Genomic DNA, 21,999 nt, shown 5'->3' with positions numbered 1-21,999 from the left:
CATGCATACTGTGCAGCGTGGCCCAAAAGACAAAACAAAAATGGTTACCATGCAAGAACTTAGTTTATTCAGTTAACTAGTAGGCACTAAGAAATAATGATCTACAGGACACGTAAAGTTTTGATGAGGCACAAAGGAATGAGGAAAAATGAAGAATGCATGCTGACCTAGAACTTGGATTATTACTCTTGGGACCAGAGTTGGTGATGTCTACTTTTTAAAATGTAAGAAAAAAAAAATTCATTATAACCATATGACAGATATGCTTAGGTGCTTAGTCGTGTCTGACTCTGTGACAGTACAGCACAATAGTTAAGAGTTAAAATGAGTTACAAAGTCAAACAGATCTGAATTGTTGATCCTAGATTCCCCAAATAACAATGAATAGGTTTCTTAAATTCTCTATGCTTTTGTTTATTCAAATATAAAATGAGGATAATACCAACGTACATGTTGGCTGTAAGAATTCTACAACTCTAAAGTTACAGCCTATCATGTCATATTACTTCATTTTGATCACAACTTATTAACCACATGATACAGTCTTCTTTTTCTTTTACTGTCTATCTCTACCAGCCCCACATTGGAATTTTTACTCCTTAAGGGCACAGATCTTATTTGTCTTGTTCATCACTGCATCCTCAGTCTGGCTCAAGCACTCAACAGATGCTCAGCAGGTAGATGATGAATGGAAAGAAGGAATGGAGGGAGGCAGGCAGAGAGGGAGGGAGTGAGAAGAACAGGTGAGAGGAAGAGGTGAAAAACCAGAGAGGCTAAAATAAGACTTAAACAATGGTGGAAATGTGCTAGTGAAGGTTGATTAAATGATTACATTAAAGTTTCCCCCATCATTTAGCGTATTCTACATGATCACTTTTATGGGCTCCATATTTAAATGGATGGATGACCTAACCCAGTTTTGAACATTTAATTGTCCCCAGTTTGTCTGTACTATAAATAGTGCTATGATACACACACACACACCCTGACTATATTTTTAAGTCCCCGTGCACCAATATGATTTCTTCAGTACAGAGTTCTTGAATTGAAACTGTGCATTTTATGTTTATTACACAAAACCCCAAATCTCATCCAAAAGTTTCTACCAATTTATACAACCATCAGCAATGTACTGGAACACCTAATTTCTAACATCTTTACCAACATAGGGAATTATTGTTATAAAAGTATATGTCATTGTTTGAATTTGCATTTCCATATTACTCATGGTTACAGACAATATATTTTTATGTTGTTTTATAAATTGCTGATGGATATTCTTTGCCAATTTTTCTACTGGATATTTTTCTATTTCATATTGATTCTTAAGAGAGTTTTATCTGTTCTTAGAATGAGAACATTAATCCTTTACCGTCATATCATACCAAAACACTTTTCTCCAATTTGTTTAATTTTGTTTTGTTTAATGTTATACTTAGTCCTAAAGCTCACACTTTACAATTCAAAATCCTAGTGACCAGAAAAAGTAGACATTCTTTACTGCTAATAAAAGTAGCTTTAAGGAAAGGTAATCTATAAGTGAGTTAAATAATTTCCATAGTAAAAGAGGAAGAAAAGATTTGAATCTCTAAACTCAAGCAGGGAGACTAAGCTCTACTCAGAGCTCATAAAACATTTTCTTGTTAACAAGGTACACTAGGGGATGCATGCTGTATGCTGAGATGAAGGCCATAATTTTTTAAGATCAAATTTCTTCTGGCACTTTTATTAATACACACCACACATAATTGTCAGAAGTAAAAACGAATAAGAGTTGAAAGCATTATACTTGATTTGAAATACACTTGCCTTTAAATATTTAGGGAAAAGAATCTGTCAAAATACATTTTAGACTGTGTCAAGTTCAAACTACTGGAGGACTGGCTAGTAAATTATGGAATGGGATAACTCCTAGTAAACTCATTATATCTTGGATAGATAGAGCAGTTAATCATCTGTAGAAATCCTGAACTTTGATAGAATTCTTTAAGAAGTGAGCCATCCTTAGACAAAACAGTTTTATAGCCATGCTTCCCACAAAGGCCCTCCAGCATCAGTAGGTTTTCTTCCTTTACTTGCCCCCTGAGCCTGAAACTCCTAGTCAAGGAGAGAAGATATGTGCTACTTACGTCATTAGTTTCCCTGATAATACCTACGGCTGCCAAAGTTAGCCAATAAAGCAGTCACTTTGCAGAATAAATCCATTTGCGGTCTCCAAACCCTTTTTAACAGTGCTCCAATAAACTGAAAGAAGGTGGCAATCGTGTTTTAGCTCAAGTCCCACTCATCATTAGAATGATGACTAATCCTACTTAAACAGTATCTGTATTTTAAATAGGAAGGCTTTGAAGCTTCCTGGAAAGCTGGAAAATTTTCAAGACTGAAACATGTGAAGCACTAACACTTTGGGCACAGTGGCTCTGCTGTTTGGAATAGGGAGGCTTAGGGCATGCTTCCTGGATCACACTCTGCCCTGCACCTAATTATAAGGCTGGGGCTGGGCCTTCAGGCTTCTTATGTCCTAAGGAAGATCATTTGAAAGTTAATTCAGAAAGAATGATTAGAGATTTCCTGGCATTCCAATGGTTAAGACTTCACCTTCCAATGCAGGGGGTGTGGGTTTGACCCCTGGTTGGGGAGTTAAGGTCCCGCATACGTTAAGGTCCCGCATACCTCCGTAGCCAAAAATCCAAAACATAAACCAGAAGCAATATTGTAACAAATTCAAGAAAGGCTTTTAAAATGGTCCCCGTCAAAAAAGAAAGAAAGCATGATTATACTTCTCTAACTTTCAAGCCTAGCTCTTCAAGTTTCTTCATATATATACTTAAATATACTTAAAAAATATGTAAATAATATCAAGCATCCTATTACAAAATCAAACATTTCATTACAAATGATTACTTCTTATCTTCTCACTCCTTATAAGAACAAAACTGTGAAATTAAACATTGTGATACGTTTGCCTTTTGGTAACTCTTGGAATGGTTGAGAAATCCTTTCAATGAATGAGTCCTTATATACATGTAAGACATAAAAAAATTCATCTCACAGTAGCTAGTGTGATAAGGTTCCTATTCATAGATTCAGTACCCCCCTGAACTGCTTACTATATGAATCAGGCTAGATTTTAGAGTATATACATTATTGCTGTTGTTCTCCAAACTCTTGAGAGTCCCCATTTTACATGAGATAAAAGTCACTTAAAGAGAATGATTGCTGATTAGGTACACAACATGTAACCTTAGGGTCACACAACTAGAAAATGAAAGCATTAGGATTTAACTCAAACTTTTTGACCCAAAACCTTTGCAATATAAAAAGAGAGATAAAACATAAGGAACAACTTTACAGAGATTAAAAACAGTTGCTGGATTTTAGAATATCATGAAGGTAGGGACAGCAGCTTTGATAGTGCTGAAAACTGAAAGAGTGAAGCGGAAGACAAACTTAGAAGCTTCTCAAAACACGAGGTAACACTTAGAAGACAATACAGTGAGAATATGAAAAAAAAAAGAGAGAGAGAGAGAGAAAGCCTGGAGACCCAACCTATACTTAATAGGAAGTCCTAAAAGAGAAGCCTAGAAGAACTAGAGCAGCAGAGATAATATAAGAATTAACACAGAATAGATTTCCCAATATCAGAAGAAAGCTCAGTATGAAATTTGAGAGTAAGGATCATATTTTTTGCAAATTCAATGAAGAAGAACCATATTATGATGGTAAAAGTAAAGAAAGAAGTCAATAAGCATTCAGATGGGAGATTTTGTTCCATAAAAGACAAAAAGTGGGCAATCCTGGAAACTGCCCAAAATGTTCAGTTCTAAAAGATAAATGAACCAGCAATAATGGAACTCTTAATCCCCAAGTTCTTCCCCTAACCAAGGTGTTGCCATGTAAAAGCCACAGTTGACGGGTGGGTCAGATATAACATAGGGACAAAGTTACCTTTTCTGAATAAACTTTAAGATATAGATATTTAATAATGATAAAAGATGAATCAAAGTTAGAACTCAAAGGCAAAAAAACCACATTCTGAAAGGTCTTATGATGAGCTATTAAACCAAATAAACATTTGGAAGAAGTCTAAATCATAAATCTAAACGCAGTGAGAGCCAAACTATATTAAAGAACTGCTTTTCCTTTGAAACTAATGATGGCTTTTATTGAAAATTGATGGAAATGAATTATAAATTAAATGTAGTAAAATGGGATGGGGGAAATGAGGAAAAATAAAAGTGCCAAATTTCTCATTTACATTCAGAAAGGTGGAGTGAAAAATAAAAGAACCAAATTTCTCGTTTATAGTCAATAAAGGAGAGTGAAAATAAATGTTGTGATATTGTGGGATATTTTAAGAGTTCAACAGAATTAAAATGCTTGGTAAGAGTCAAGCTCAACATTGTAGACCTCAGGAAAACAGAAACTGAGGGAAATATTATCTGTCATAAACTGACGAAAATACATAACATCATCTTATGTTCAGTGTAACGGTTGGCCAGTATTAGAACAAAGTTTCAGGAAAACAATTTGTAAATTTTTTTCTGAAAAATTTATAGACATTTTCAGAAAACTATGGAACTTCTATAAAACTCCTATAGCCAGCTGCACTGAAGATACTAGTTCTTAACTTCGAACCATTCTATTCTTTTTCATGTTATTATGCTACACCTCCCTTCCACAGATGTCAGAGAAAATGAAATACATGAAAGAGCAAAGCATAAAAGGAAAATCACAGACTTGTTATTAATTCAGACTATAAAAGATAATATATGAGAGTATCCATTTAATTGCAAGACAATATGAATCATAAAATCGATTTGTAAAAAGTGATATATCATAAGGGAGACAAAAGTTTGAAAACTCCAAAACACTGCTGAAAGAAATGAAGGAATACATGAATAAGTATAAAGACATCCTGTGCTCATGGATTGAAAGACTTAATACAGTTAAGATGGACAATCTAGCCAAAGGAATTTACAGATTCAATTCACTCCCTATTAAAAAATTCCAGTAACATTTTGACAGAAAAATGTATCCTAAAATTCAGATGGAATCTCATGAGACTCAAAAATGACCTTGAAAAGAACAAATTTGGAGGCTTTACCCACCCTAATTTCAAAACTTACTACATAGTTACAGTAATCAAAATAGTATAGTCCTTACATAAAGGCACAGATCAAATGGAACAGACTCGAGAGTCCAGAAATAAACTCACATGTGTATGGTCAAGTGATCTTTCATAAAAGTGCCAGGACCACACAATGGGGAAAAGATATTCTCTTCAACAAACAGTGCTGAGAAAATTAGGTATTCAAATGCAAAAGAAGGAAGTTGGGTCCTTAACTTACAACAAATACAAAAATTAACTAAATCTGGATTGAAATCTAAATGTAAGGCCTAAAATGATAAAATTCCTACAAGAAAACACAGCAGGAAAGCTTCATGACGTTGGCTTTGGGAATGATTTCTCACATATGACACCAAAAGTACAGGCAATCAAAGAAAATATAGGTAGTTGGAGTCCATTAGAACTTAAAACGTTTAGGCATCAAAGGAGAGTTAAAAGATAACCCATGGGATGGAAGAAAATGTTTGCAAGGCATCTATGTGATAAGTGTAATATTCAGAATACATGAAGAACTCCTACAATTCAGCAATGAACAACCAACCAATTCAAAAGTGAACAGAAGACTTGAATAGACATTTCTGCAATGAAGATATACCAAAAAGCACATGAAAAAACGCTAGACTGCCACTAACCTATAGGAAAATGTAAATCGAAATCACAATGACAATTCATGTCAGATTCATTAGGATGGCTATTATAAAACAAACAAACAAAAAACAGAAAATAGTAAGTGTTGGTGAGGATGCAAAAGAATTGGAACCCTCATGAATTGTTGGTGAAAATATTAAGCTGTCTGGCCTCTGTGGAAAATAGTTGCGACCCCATGGAGTGTAACACACCAGGCTCCTCTGTCCTCCACTATCTGCTGGAGTTTGCTCAAATTCATGTCCATTGAGTCAATGATGCTACCTAACCATCTCATCCTCTGCTGCCCTCTTCTCCTTTTGCCTTCCATCTTTCCCAGTATCAGAGTCTTTTCCGATATTATTCATCAATGAAAAGAAATGAACACTAGGTGGCTCAGTCAGTAAAGAATCTGCCTGTAATGCAGGAGATGTGGGTTCAATCCCTGGGTCAGGGAAGATCCCCTGGAGAAAGAAATGGCAACCCACTCCAGTATTCTTGACTGGAAAATTCCATGAACAGAGGAGCCTGGTGGGCTACAGTCCATGGGGTTGCAACAGTCGGACATGACTTAGCAACTAAACCACCAAAAGAAATGAAGTTCTGATACAAGCTACATCATAGATACAGAGAAGGCAATGGCACCCCACTCCAGTACTCTTGCCTGGAAAATCCCATGGACGGAGGAGCCTGGTAGGCTACAGTCCATGGGGTCGCTAAGAGTCGGACACGACTGAGCGACTTCACTTTCACTTTTCCCTTTCATGCACTGGAGAAGGAAATGGCAACCCACTCCAGTATTCTTGCCTGGAGAATCCCAGGGACGGCAGAGCCTGGTGAGCTGCCGTCTATGGGGTCGCACAGAGTCGGACACGACTGAAGCGACTTAGCAGCACATCATAGATAAATATGCTAGGTGAAATAAGCCAAACACAAAAAGACAAATAGGGTAAAAATCCACTTACACGAGGTACTCTGAAAAGACAGATTTATAGAGACAGAAAGCAGAATAAAGGTTACCAGGGATTAGGAGAATAGGGAGTTGTTTAATGGTTACAGAGTTTGGTTTGGGATGATGCAAAGGTTCTGGAAATGAATAGTGGTGATGACTGCACAGTGATGTGAATGTATTTAATGACACTTAATTGTACAGTTAAAGATGGTAAATTTTATGTTATGTGTATTTTACAATAAAAAATAATACATCTCTCCTTTTCTCACCAAAATAGGCATTAGAACATCATAATTATCCTAGTAGAATTTCAGCCACATTCTACATTGAAACATCTAATTTTCCAAACCAAAAATGAGCACTTATAAACTCACTTGTCAATTAATTTCTAATTTAAAAAAAGAAATTATTACAGGACTGGAAGGGAAAATATAAACTGTAGTATGTTCCCTTTAAAAAATGACTATCACCATTTTTTCAAAACCACTGAGCTCAAACAAAGCATATTAAAATAACACTAAAAATAAATCAAGCAAAAGATTATTTTCAGAAGTGGAATAAGCTGTTATACCTTCCGGTATACCTTCTTTCTTTGAAATTTTCACTCAAAAATAAATTGTACTAACACTTCACATTATTAAGCTGTAAGAAGCTATGGTCTCTCTTCAAAATAGCTAATAGGAAAAGATGTGACTTATCATAATATTTGATAAAAAAAAGATAATTTCTAAATATTTAATATTCAGGATATTTAAAATACTATTTTAAAAATTGCTACTGTTTTAGAAGAACTTGCTGAGCTCAAAATCACTCACAGCTTATTGACAGATTTAATCTTTAACCCAGGACAAATGCATATAATTATTTCCTTAAATGTTTGTCCACAGAAATTTAATTTACTCTGTGGTGTTGTATCATCAGCCTCGACCAAAAACATAGCAGAAACTAGTTTGTGTTTAAAATGATACAGTGTTAAAGACCCTTTGACCAATGATTGCTGGTACCTACCAACTACAGAGTTGATATGTTAGGCATGAGCAAACCTCATTGAACTTAAGATACTTGTAACAAGACTACATAATCTGGTTTTACAGGCTGCACACTTATCCGTGAAAAGCAATATATATCACAAAGCTTTCTACCCATGAAAAAATTAACGATACGTTGGGAACTGGCTAAAGAAATTCTTCGAGAGGCCAAAGAGATGATGTAAAAGAGTCTTTTGAGGTTTTTGAGCTTCAGGCTAAACAGGGAGAAACATTCTGCAGAAGAAACTGTTATAATAAAGTTTCATATTTTCAATTCCTGTTTCTCCTGAGAAGCTAAGGAATATAACTTTCATACTCTAGCCGTATTATAGAAAGATTTCGGCTTAATAGAGAAGCAACTAGGATTTGGAACAATTCTATTTGCCTAAGATGAGGTCAGTTCATAATAAAAAGGAAGATCATAACCAGGGTACCTGGGTTTACCTTGGCTTTGCGAAAACGGTAGACCACCAGCATGCTCACGAAGTCCAGAAGCATACACAGGGCTTGAAAGGAGATGATAGCCAGTCTCAAGTACTTATCTTCCTGGACAAAGCAGGGGCTGTCGTCAGCACAGTAGGGGCAGCCCTTGCTGCATGGCAGGCAGACATGGACTTCTTCTGACACATCCTTGGCACTTTCTACAAAATGGTGATCCGGACCCCTTCCTGAAAATTCCAAAGAAAACCAGTGTCACTGCACCTTGGAGGTAGGTGAGACAGAGTACAGAGTCAAAACACATCCTCACTTCTTCATTCCTTTTCCCTCTTACTAAAACCTTTCTTCAACCTTCTTGGTTGAGAGAGAGAGTTACTTTGCCTTTAGACTCAAACAGAATTCTTTTCATCCTTTTGATTTAAAAAAAAAATGTCATTCAGAGCAATTGAGGAAAATTAGCAAAAATGGAACTAAAAGTCCTCAGAGGCAGGGAACAGTTTTCTGTCTTTTATTTCACTATCTACCACTCCCTAACGGAAACTCCCTATGGTCACAAATCATATTCTATAAATATTTGCTAAAGAATTAACCAGAAAAAAAGGATGAGAAAGTTGTGTCATTCCTGTACCAAGTAAATATACACAACACTTTTGGAACTTCTTGACCTAGATGGCAGAGAATCTGAAATGAGGCTTTGATTGCTCTTTAATCCAGCAGGGATTTCATCCACCAAGTTCATTAGGTCTAAATTGGATAAAATGGTACTTAATCGACAGTTGTTCAGTGTGCAGTTGTCTAATGATGGTGCATCCTCTGCCCAGAGGACAATCCATACTTACAAGCTATTGTGTAATTTCCCACTCTGCACACCCCTAGGACATTTCCACACTATTAACTAACTGCTGTTACTGATCTATCTTTAATTTTAGATTCCTGTGTCTTGGTTATCAAACTTAACTTAGCCCTGAAGCCCAAGAAGTAAGAATTCTCTTTAAATGTTGAGTTTGCATGCTCCATCGCTTCAGTCATGGCCAACTCTTTGTGACCCCATAGACTATAGTCCTCCAGGTTTCTCTGTCCATGGGATTCTCCAGGCAAGAATACTGAAGTGGATTGTCATGCCCTCCGCCCTCCTCCAGGGGATCTTCCCAATTCAGGGGATGAACCCATGTCTCTTGGGTCTCCTGTGCTGCAGGTGGATTCTTTACCCACTGAGCCACCATTTAGCACTGACAAATATGCAATTAATAATACACACTTAAAAATCCTCAAACCTATTTCCAATCCTGACCTCAACATGAAAGATGTGAATATGTATGCAGTTTAGTATATAACACAACCACACAGCTCAGTATCTAACACAACTTTGACTGACTGAGGAATTTGCAAAATTTGTTCTGGTTAACAGTATTTTAAAAACATAAAGTTTAACAGAAAATCTTCATTATTTTCAACTCCTGTTCAGTTCAGTTCAGTTGTGTCTCTTTGTGACCCCATGGACTGCAGCACGCTGGGCTTCCCTGTCCATTACCAACTCCCGGGGCTTGCTCAAACTCATGTCCATTGAGTCAGTGATGCCATCCAAACATCACATCCTCTGTTCTCTTCTCCTCCTGCCTTCAATCTTTCCCACAATCAGGGTCTTTACAAATGAATCAGTTCTTCACCTCAGGTGGCCAAAGTATTAGAGCTTCAGCATCAGTCCTTCCAATGAATATTTAGGACTAATTTCCTTTGGGATGGACTGGTTTGATCTCCTTGCAGTCCAAGGGACTCTCAAGAGTCTTCTCCAACACCACAGTTCAAAAGCATCAATTTTTCAGTGCTTAGCTTTATGGTCCAACTCTTACATCCATACATGACCACTGGACTCCTGCTGAAAGTTCACAGTCTTTACAAAATATATTTTTGTCTTAATTTCTTCCTTAATAAACACAATAGCAGACATAATTGAATATTTTTTTGTTGGTGCAGGATATATTACTGCTTAAAACTCTTCACTCTGTTACACAGTGAAAAGTATATGAATTTCAGTGTCCAGCAGATAAGGCTCCCATTCCTAGACAGCTCTGAGACATTAGGCAACTCACCTGACCACTTTGGGTCTTAGCTTATTTCTGTATGAAATATGAATTGCTGTGGGATTAAATGCAACAATGTATGTAAATCACAATGCCTGGCTTTCTCTTCTTCTCCAGATCTGGGAGATGCAAAGAGAAATTAGGAATCCATTGGTCTTTTAAAGAAAGGCATTACTGCTCAAAAACAAGGAAGTTCAAGAAAGAACTGAGATACGGAGGGAGTCAGTGGGAATAAGCCCCATTGCAGACAAGTTAAATTTGATGTCCAACTCATTGTTCAGGAGAAATATACAACAAGAAGTGAGAAATGATGCAAGATTAGAGTCTGGGAGAAGAATCAATGTCAGTGAAAGAACCCACAGAGAGCTCTGGGAGTAGACAAACTATTTATTAAGGATTTCAAAGAGGAAGAAGCTAAACAGGTAGAAGTTTTCACAATGTCATAGAAGAAAATGGATTAACTGGAACATGCTGTAATGTGATCAGAGAGGATGCCTGAGGAAAGACTATGAAGTTTAATGATTACTGCATCCTTCATTGACCTTTAAGACAGTCGTTTCCAGACAGTGGCAGAGATTGAAATTAGGTTGTCAGAGCTGAAAGAATAAATATATGATAAAAATAGAATATAGTTTCAATAAATGTTCCGTTGAATTAAAAAAAAAAAAGCTCATGGTTAATAGGAATAATAATGGGCTCAAAAAAGGGATTTTGGTCTTGTGGAGCAAACAGACACAAGCAATTAACAAAACAAATAAGTAATATAGTCTGTTAAAACTGAGCGGTGCTGATAGAGCCAATATTCTACAATAACTATAAACGGAACATAATCTTAAAAAATTGCAAATCACTATTTTATACATCTGTAATATGTAATATTGGACAGCAACTATACTTCCATTTAAATAAATAAATAAAGTTTGAATAATATTAAAACACATACACACCAAGTGAAAAGTGCAGAAAGGAAAAATGAGTGGAACAAGGTCAGGGCAATCAAACATGCCAGAGTGAGAATTACAATTTTAAATTAAGTGCTTAGGATAGACCTCTTTCTATAGGTGATAGCTGAGCAAAGAGGTGAAAGAGGTAAGGGAGTTAGCTACTCTGACCTGTAGCCAGTACAAATCCTGAGGAGGGTGCATACCTGGCACATACAAGGAAGTACAAAGAGACTGGTGTCACTGGAGTGGATTGAGTGTAGGGCAGTGTGGTGGAAGGCAAAGTCAGAGAAGTAACAGGTCCAGATCATACATGGCGCCCTGGGCCACTGTAAAAGCCTGGATTCTTCCCTCAGTAAAATAGAGAGTATCGGCAGGGTTCTGAGTAGGTGAGTGACATGATACGCCTTGTGTTGTTAAAGGATTACTTTGATTATGTAGAATATAGTGCAGCAGGTAAGGGTAGAAGTGGGGAGATTTTTAAGAAGCTGTTGAGAATAATCCAGGTGAAACTCAACAGCTTCTAGGGCCACAGTGTAACAGTAAAAGCTGGCTGGATTCAAATGCATTTTGAAGGTGGAATCAACAAAATTTTCTGATGAGTTGGCTATGGAATGATGGAGAAAGAAGAGAATCTGGAGTGATTCCCAGGTGTCTGGTATGAACCAGTGGATGGAGGAAGTTGCTAACAACCCACATGGAGAAGAATGGTTGTGGGCAAGTCTTTGGAGAAGACTGCAAGTTCAAACTTGACATTTCAGTGTGAAAATATGTACTAGAGACCCAACTGATAATGGTAAGTATGCATCTTGCTATATTGGGTTTGGAATTTGGAAGAAAGGTCTAGAAGGAAGATAAAGATACAAAGGTCAAGGGAATTTAGACAGTGTTTAGAGCCAAGAGAAGGAATGCAGACAGGGAGGTCTCCCAGGACTCCCTAGTATTAATGCCACACAAAATCCTTAATCACAGAAAACTTTCCTTGGCTGTGACTCATATTTTTAAAGGGCACTGTATTATTTCTCTCCACAACTGCAAACGTAAAAAGCTTTAACAGAAAAGCAAGCAACCAACCAACCAATAAATATTTTCTCTGGATTTAAATATGACCTCCCACTGCCAAAAGAGCTGAAGCTGCTGTCCTGGTTTGGGTCTTCCAAAAGCAGAGCCTGAGACAATGATCTGGATACAGGTAACTTATTTGGGAGGTGATTTACCATATGACCCTGCAATCCCACTCCTGGGCATATATCCTGAGGAAAACATGATCCAAAAGGATACATGTGCCCCAATGTTCATAGCAGCACTGTTTACAATAGCCAAGACATGGAAGCAACCTAAATGTCCGTTAACGAATAAAGATGTGGTACATATATACAATAGAATGTTACTCAGCAATTAAAAATAATGAAATAATGCCATTTGCAGCAACACAGATGGACCCAGATATTGTCATACTGAGTGAAGTAAGTCAGACAGAGAAACACAAATATCGTATGATATCACTCATAAGCAGAATCTAAACAATGATACAAATGAACTTATTTACAAGACAGAAAACAGACTCATGGACTTAGAGAACAAACTTATGGCTACTGGGAGGGGAGAGGGGGGGAAAGCACAGTTAGAGAATTTGGGACTGACATGTACACATTGCCATATTTAAAATGGATAACCAGCAAGGACCAACTGTAGAGCACAGGGAACTCTGCTCAGTATACTGTAATAACCTAAAAGGGAAAATAATTCAAAAAAGAATAGATAGATGGATATGCATAACTGAATCACTTTGCTGTATGCATGAAACTAAACACTGTTAATCACCTATACTTCAACAAAAAATAAAAAGTTTTTAAAAATTAATTTTTTAAAAAAGTCATTATTAAGTTGGATGTCACTGTAGGTAATGTGGGCTCCATCTTTCCAGGAGCACTCTCAAAAGTGCATATAATGTTCCTCAGATTTGTCTCTGCAAAGACGGAAGCGGGAGCATTTAGGCAGCGACTACCAATCCCAGTCCCACTGGTTGACAGCTGTTCCCAGACGACTTCAGTATGCGCACACTCTTAGACAAGTGCTGGGCAAGCTTAGAGGGCTTCAGCGGAAGCCCTGAAGCAGAAAAGAAATTCTGGACACACTTGCAGTGAGATCCTGGCAGCACGTCCCCTAACTATCATAGTAGCTAACATCTGAGGTACATCATATGTGATGCAGGGTGTGAGGGTGTGTACACGTGTCTGTGCGCACACACACACAAAATGGCTTCTAAGTTACAAACTCAAATAGAATACAATTTGAATGGTGTCCCCTGGATTTGAAGACCATGCTGACCATAAGCTGGACTGAGACAGAAAAGCAAGCCTAGGACTGGTAGGCCTCACAGACAACTCTAATTACATTGTTAAACACGTTCCTACATGTTTACAAAGTGAATTACTTTGCAGAAGCAGTTTATTCTTGCCTGTGGTCTTTTCCTTTATAACACTGTGTCTCAATCCATTTATTAAAGATAATACAATGAATTCCTCCCAGTTTAAACTATTGCATTTAAAGAGTGGAATCCCCTTCAGTTCCCGTTTGATTATGCAGACTGAAGCCGAATCACACTATGGCGAGACACTCTAATAATCTGGGTTGATCAAACTAACCAAATCGGAGGCTCAATGAGCTTAAATCGTCACCAAAGGAAAAAACCTTAATTTCATGTTAAGAAAAAATAAAAGGCAGAACAGTTTTTCTTTTCACATTTTCCTAAATTCAATGACTGATATTTTTAGTGTATTTTCAAAAGACGCATAAGGCATTCTGCAACACTCTATAAACTTTTGGGTTTAAATCAGCTATTTGTTCCCTTTTGGTAAGACATACTCTAAGATTAAGAAGAAAAGAAAAAGAAAAAATACTTCTCCTGCAATTAAAAGTGGAGTATATTCTCTGTGAAATTTATTTTTGTGTGTATTAGATGCCGGGATTCCCTGGTAGCTCAGCTGGTGAAGAATCTGCCTGCAACGCAGGAGACCCTGGTTCAATTCCTGGGTCGGGAAGATCCCCTAGAGAAGGGATAGGCTACCCACTCCAGTACTCTTGGGCTTCCCTGGTGGTTCAGACGGTAAAGAATCCGCATGCAAAGCGGGAGACCTGGGTTTGATCCCTGGGTTGGGAAGATCCCCTGGAGAAGGGAAAGGGTACCCACTCCAGTATTCTGGCCTGGAGAATTCCATGGACAGAGGAGCCTGGCAGGCTATAGCCCATGGGATCACAAAGAGTTGGACACAACTGAGTAACTTTCACTTTCATTAGATGCCATCACCAACTCAATGGACATAAGTTTGAGCAAGCTCCGGGAGATGGCGAAGGACAGGGAAGCCTGGCATGCTGCACTCCATGCGGTTGCAAAGAATCAGAGATGACTGAGAAACTGAACCACAACAACAAAAATGCACATAATTAAATTACATTATATATATATATGTATATAAAGTACGCTTTCTTCTTTCATTCTTTCTCTTACTAAAAAATCTTATTTCTAAATCAGACTTACATACCATCTGCATATGAGAGAAAGATAGACATTTCTTTCACTAACCCAATTTTGTTGCACATCTTTTTCTTAATTATGGTCCCCTTTACATTCATCTATTTTGTTGTTCATAAATCAAGGTTCTTTCACAGTGATCACAATGTCCCCCACTCCTAGTTTACCAGAGACTGTTACCTGTTTAGATTCACCCTGTTGAAACAGAGAACGTGAAGGGGAATTCAGGAAAACAAGAATCTCAGATGGTCCTATTGCAAAGTCCATCCCTGGTGTCCAAATGTCAATTACCCTGCCTCATTATTGTCTTTACCAACCTATTACCTCAAGACCCGTAGGAACACAGAGAATGGTTCATCCAGACCCACTCTGTCTCTGTTCGCGTCTCTCCCTCATGCTCCAAGCCCTTATGACTGTCTTTAATTGCCTGTGTTCCTCTGTCATGTTTACTGCTCGAGTTTTGGAGATCCATATGCTGACCCCAAATAAACTGAGAACTCTGTAAAATAAGATTATGGTTTTATGTTCTTATTTTCAAACCTAGATTAAAATGACAAAAGACCCAATGTATACTGGGCTATAAAATATCATCATGAGTACAGGACATATCACAGAGAAGCCCATACAATCCATTAAGTAGGATTCTTTCCTCAAGTAGGACTAAAATAATGAAAGTGAAAGTTAGTTGCTCAGTTGTGTCCAATTCTTTGTGATCTCATGGGCTGTAGCCTGACTAGCTCCACTGTCCATGGGATTCTCCAGGAAAGAGTACTGGAGTGGGTTGCCATTTCCTTCTCCAGGGGATCTTCCCTACCCACAGATCAAATCAGACACTCCTGCACTGCAGGCAGATTCTTTATCAACTGAGCAACTAGGGAAGCCAAGCGGGACTAAAATAATAGCTAGCAGGTATTATGCCTACTAAAATAATAGCAGCTAGATAAAGGGTTGGGAATTGACATAACTTCAAAGAATTCTATATTTCCTAATATAAGGTAATACTACATTGGTTAAATGAGTGTTTCAGTATTCATAGAGAAAAAGAAATTTCTTAGAAGATAAATTATGATATCATTTTATTATTTGTGCTCAAAATAATCATAAGATCAACTCACAAATGTCAAATAGTGAAGTGCTGTCATGAGAAACTTCTCTTTAATAATTGCCTTCACTTTACTTATGGACTATGAAATCATGAGATGCTATAAGGGGCACAAAGTGTTAAAATGGAGAGAAAGCAAAACTGAAAGTAAGATACTTGATTTCTGAAGCTCAAAAAAAACTAAAATTAAGAATACAGCTTTTTACCTTTAAATGTTTCTTGTAGGATGCAAAACACAATTAAATAACCTGGTTCCAAAAATATTTCATTAATTTATGTTGAAGTTCTCTATCTAGGACAAGAGAATATATGCAGCTAGTAGAAATCATACTACTATAGATAATAATAATGGGCTTATTGTTCATCTACTGAATGGCACCTTAAGTTTATGATGGTTTAAAATGTTAAGTTCCTAGAGAACAGGAACATGAATTATATACCTCTTTATATACTCAGCACCAAACACAGTAATTTACACATACTGGATAGTTAGGAAATAAATAGCAATGATCAAAGTGATCTCTCAAAAGAATAAATTAACTGACCTGTAATACAAACATATAGTTGAAAAATAACATTCAACTCAATAAATCTTCATGTTCTCAATTCATTTATGCATAAAAATGTATTCAAAAATTATATTTTTCAAGATGCTAGATGTAAACTAGAAAGATATGTTAAGAATATAAGCTATTACTTATTGACTTTTAGAAATCCCGTTGGATGATAACTTGATTCTGAGCAACTTGAAATATTCTCCATGCATAGAACCTCAATTATGATGACGTCAGTCACTCAGTCCTGTCCGACTCTTTGTGACCCCATGGACTGCAGTATGCCAGGCTTCCCTGTCCATTACCAACTCCTGGAGTTTACCTAGACTCATGTCCATTGAGTCAGTGATGCCATGCAACCATCTCATCCTCTGTCGTCCCCTTTTCCTGCCTTCAATCTTTTCCAGCATCAGGGTCTTTTCAAATGACTCAGCTCTTCACATCAGGTGGCCAAGGTATTGGAGTTTCAGCTTCAGCATCAGTCCTTCCAATGACTATTTGGGACTGATTTCCTTTAGGATGGACTGGTTTGATCACCTTTCTGTCCAAGGGACTCTCAAGAGTCTTATCCAACACCACAGTTCAAAAACATCAATTCTTTGGTGCTCAACTTTCTTTATAGTCCCAACTCTCACATCCATACATGACTACTGGAAAAACCATAGCTTTGACTAGATGGACCTTTGTTGCCAAAGTAATGTCTCTGCTTTTTAATATGTTGTCTAGGTTGGTCATAACCTTTCTTCCAAGGATCAAGTGTCTTTTAATTTCATGGCTGCAGTCACCATCTGCAGTGATTTTGGAGTCCAAAAATATAAAGTCTGTCACTGTTTCCACTGTTTCCCCATCTATTTGCCATGAAGTGATGGGACCAGATGCCATGATCTTAGTTTTTGGAATGCTGAGTTTTAAGCCAACTTTTTCCACTCTCCTCTTTCACTTTCAGTAAGTGGCTCTTTAGTTCTTCTTTGCTTTCTGCCATAAGGGTGTTGTCATCTGCATATCTGAGGTTATTGATATTTCTCCCAGCAATCTTGATTTCAGCTTGTGCTTCATCCAGCCTGGCATTTCTCACGATGTACTCTGCATATAAGTTAAATAAGCACGGTGACTACATACAGCCTTTATGTATTCCTTTCCTGATTTGGAACCAGTCTGTTGTTTCATGTCCAGTTCTAACTGTTGCTTCTTGACCTGCATACACATTTCTCAGGAGGCAGGTCAAGTGGTCTGGTATTCCTATCTCTTTAAGAATTTTCCACAGTATGATGTGATCCACACAGTCAAAGGCTTTGGTGTAGTCAAAGCAGAAGTAGATGTTTTTCTGGAACTCTCTTGCTTTTTCGATGATCCAACGGATATTGGCAATTTGATCTCTGGTTCCTCTGCCTTTTCTAAAACCAGCTTGAACATCTGGAAGTTCACAGTTCACGTACTGTTGAAGCCTGGCTTGGAGAATTTTGAGCATCACACTACTAGCGTGTGAGATGAGTGCGATTGTGCGGTAGTTTGAGCATTCTTTGGCATTGCCTTTCTTTGGGATTGGAATGAAAACTAACCTTTTCCAGTTCTGTGGCCACTGCTGAGTTTTCCAAATGTGCTGGCATATAGAGTGAGGCACTTTCATGCATCATCTTTTAGGATTTGACATAGCTCAGTTGGAATTCCATCACCTCCACTAGCTTTGTTCATAGTGATGCTTCCTAAGGCCCACTTGATTTTGCATTCCAGGATGTCTGGCTCTAGGTGAGTGATCACACCATCGCGATTATCTGGGTCGGGAAGATCTTTTTTGTACAGTTCTTCTGTGTATTCTTGCCACCTCTTCTTAATATCTTCTGCTTCTGTTAGGTCCATAACATTTCTGTCCTTTATTGTGCCCATCTTTGCATGAAATATTCCTTTGGTATCTCTAATTTTCTTGAAGAGAGCTCTAGTCTTTCCCATTCTATTGTTTTCCTCTGTTTCTTTGCACTGGTCCCTGAGGAAGCCTTTCTTATCTCTCCTTGCTATTCTTTGGAACTCTGCATTCAAATGGGTATAGCTTTCCTTTTCTCCTTTGCCTTTCGCACTTCTCTTCTTTCCTCAGCTATTTGTAAGGCCTCCTCAGACAACCATTTTGCCTTTTTGCATTTCTTTTTCTTGCGAATGGGCTTCGGGAAAGCAGAATCCCAATCTGCCTTGCTTAAGCTTAAAAACAAAGATGATACCCAGTACTTTCAGATGAAACAAACACTAACTGAAGACAAACAGCAATTATAAAGAGCTATTAGCTTTGGCAATAGCGGCTTTTCAATTCATTAGATGGGTGATCAAATAGGCTGCCTTGAGCAAAAGTACAGAGGATACTAGAAGGTTACAGTAGTACCAAGGAACACTGGTGAGTCTAAAATATTCACCTGTAAATATGGGCCCATTGAGAGAAATTGTGACAATTGGTAAACACTGTGTTAACCTATCTGCTTACTTAATTTTTTTATACTGACATCAGAACAACACAAAATTGGTGGACATTTTTGTTTATATCAGTAAAATTTTATATTTAAATAAACTAGTAAACATATAAACTTCAGATAGGTAAGTAAACCATAGTACATTTACTCAATGGAATTCTATGTAACAAAACTGTGTTCAAGAAAACTGTATATACTATTTCAAATGAATATAATATACCAAGTTTTTGAAAGATCATATATATAGAGACATTTGTATAAAAACTATAAACTTAAAGAATTAAATTAACAATAGATTTTCAAACAACTTTTTAAATTCTACTTTTCTATACATTTCAAGGTTTCCTTTTACTGTGTGTGCAATACTGATAATAAAACATAAATATTTAAAATGAAGACCCTCTGGATAGCAATGAGCAACAAAGTGGATTTTTGCTCCAAATCCCAAAGAACTAATTAACCCACCAATGCTACAATTACTGAAAACTTTTAGACTTCTGAAATTCTGAAGATCTTCTATTTTTGTAGCTTTTAATTTTGATATATTTCAAAATGTACCCCAGGGCTTCCCTTGTAGTTTAGACAGTAAAGCATCTGCCTGCAATGCAGGAGATCCAAGTTCAATCCCTGGGTTGGGAAGATCCCCTTGAGAAGGGAACTGCTACCCACTCCAGTATTTTTGCCTGGAGAATTCCATGGATAGAGGAGCCAAGCAGGCTACCGTCCATGGGGTCACAAAGAGTCAGACACAACTGAGCAACTAACACATATACAAAATGTACCCTAGAAAGTTTTCTTCCTACATTTTACGGAAGAAAAACACTGAGTTTCTGATTTAGAAAAGAATGAGGAATGAGTTCAAGGGAGGAGGGTGGACTGAAGCAGCAGTTACAAATTTCAGGTCTTCACAGTATAAACACTAAATAGAAATGTCACTAAGGTTTTGCTGATGAGGACTCTTAAGTGCCAGTAGTATAAAACTGTGTTTTCTCAAGAGCAAAAACACAACGTTCAGACATTTGAATATCTGGATAGAAATCATGCCTACCCATGAAGGCCTGTTAAACCTTAAAGCTCTTACCTTTGATCTTAGTTTACTAATACTGGGGAGCTTCCCTGGGTTGGAAAGATCCCCTCAGGGAAGGGAATGGCTACCCACTCCAGTATTCTTGCCTGGAGAATTCCATGGATAGAGGAGCTTAACAGACTACAGTCTATGGGGTTGCAAAAAGGTGGACACTGAGCAACTAACACTTTGACTTTTTTCACTAACACTGGACAGTGAGCATACGCTATTCAAGATGGCCCTCATTTGTTGCTTGTGGGTACTGTAACATGTTCTGGGAAGATGTGGGTCTATCCTAAAAACCTCACTTTTTTACTCATTTTTTCTTTTGTCCAGTTCTAAACAATATCTGGCACAGGGTCAGTGTCCAGTAATATTTTTCGACGATGGGTTTTCAGATGCTTAAACCAATCAACAAATGAGTTGATGAGAGGTCACTTCTTGGAGGTGTTGTGGCCCTCAGTGCTAGGAACTGGTCATAGCAGAAGATTACAGTTGGGACCTTAGCAAGACTAGCTACACGTGCTGTATGTCACAGACTCCTTCTTCTTTGCATTCCACAGGCATGAATGAAAAAGATGAGTCACAGACAATGAACAGCTGGTAGTAACAAAGAATCAAGCCAGACATTAAGGGTTCAGCATTAGCTCTCCTACAAATAATGCTCATCTGAAATCATTATTAGGGTAAACATCTTCCTTTCCATACACATATTTGATTTTTCATTAGAACTGGAGGGAACATATTCATCAATCACTGTTTGGAGTTAACATGGTGCCATGAGCTCACATGGGAAGATACATTTGTTGTTCATTATTTTATATGTTTAGGATGATGAAGCAATCTGCCTCTAGTCTCCAGTTTGATAAAATCACATCCAAAATTTAAGTGGAAATAGGTACATGCACATGAGTAGCTCCAGCACATTTAGGAGTTGTCTGTGTGTATTTGGTTCAATATTTATAACATTCACCAGGAGAGAACAGTTACCCAACCATGGTGATGCTTACACTGCTATCCAAAAAGACGGCTACTGTTGGGACATGAATACATATTTGCATATCCTAAAATCAGGATTAGCTACTATATATTCATGGATTTATATCAAGAATGGCTAGCTGTAACAATAAGCTCAAAATGAAGCCCAGTGCAAAACTTTAATTTATATTTCCTCACTATGAATATAGTCAACCTTTCCCTATAAGGTTACATATACATTGTATATTCACTTTTCTGTTGTCTTCTGGATTTTTATCTCTTGTAAGTGACTTTAGTGATCTTTTTCTTTGGATAAAAACACCACCTTAGATAGATCTTGGAATAATTCTGATCTGAATTATAAAATTATTAAACATGAGTGGATTATTTTGCCTCTAGACAATTTATTCACTCAATCCCCAGGACACCTAATACATAATAAAAAGATTAAATTTTCCATATTCATTTTAATATAATAATCACTATAATCAGAGGATATCATGTTATCTCAATTATTCCTCATAACTGCCAAGAATAGACTGCACTCTTCCTGATGTATGTATGAATAAGAGGAGAATCTCAGAATATATGAGAAACTTCCCAAGTCTCCTGTGAGTAAGTAGGGATAAAAGCCAAATCTGTCTGCCTGACTCAAAGGACATCCTCATACAAAGACCCCACTAGATTATGAACTGTCTAAATAGGCAATTATTTGGAATTGTGAACATTTTCCTCTAGAAAAAACACAGTGGGGTACTATGAATACTGGAATGAATGCTGAGTGGGAAACACAACGCGTGCATGCATGCTCAGTCACTCAGCTGTGTCTGACTCTTTGCGACCGCAGGGACAGGAGTCCCTCAGGCTCCTCTGTCCATGGAATTTTCCAGGCAAGAGTACTGGAGTGGGTTGCCACTTCCTACTCCAGGGAATCTTCCCAACCCAGGGATTGAACCTGTGTCTCCTGCATTGACAGGCGGATTCTTTACCACTGAGGCACTTGGGAAACCTGTTTACTAAGTGTACTAGCTTTCTATAACTGCTATAACAAATTACCAAAAATTTGGTATCTTAAAACAACAAATTTACATTGCCTCTCATATGAAATATACAGGT

The 21,999-nt window shown here is 37.5% G+C and overlaps 1 protein-coding gene across 1 annotated transcript in view; it reads right to left on the bottom strand.

Annotated features, from left to right (window-relative positions):
- The window catches only part of GPR158 (G protein-coupled receptor 158), a 275,596-nt gene that overhangs the window by 107,068 nt on the left and 146,529 nt on the right, over window positions 1-21,999 (bottom strand). Inside the window, exon 4 of the mRNA XM_081556821.1 lies at window positions 8,180-8,403. Within this exon, the coding sequence (XP_081412947.1) occupies window positions 8,180-8,403 (224 nt within the window). The remainder of the gene's footprint in view (window positions 1-8,179; window positions 8,404-21,999) is intronic.

The sequence above is a fragment of the Giraffa tippelskirchi genome, chromosome 13, assembly GCF_054371585.1.
Source record: "Giraffa tippelskirchi isolate mGirTip1 chromosome 13, T2T-mGirTip1v1.2.pri, whole genome shotgun sequence".
NCBI lineage: Eukaryota > Metazoa > Chordata > Mammalia > Artiodactyla > Giraffidae > Giraffa > Giraffa tippelskirchi.
The sequence above is the reverse complement of the archived record's forward strand: the minus strand, read 5'-3'. Positions and strand labels throughout refer to the sequence as shown.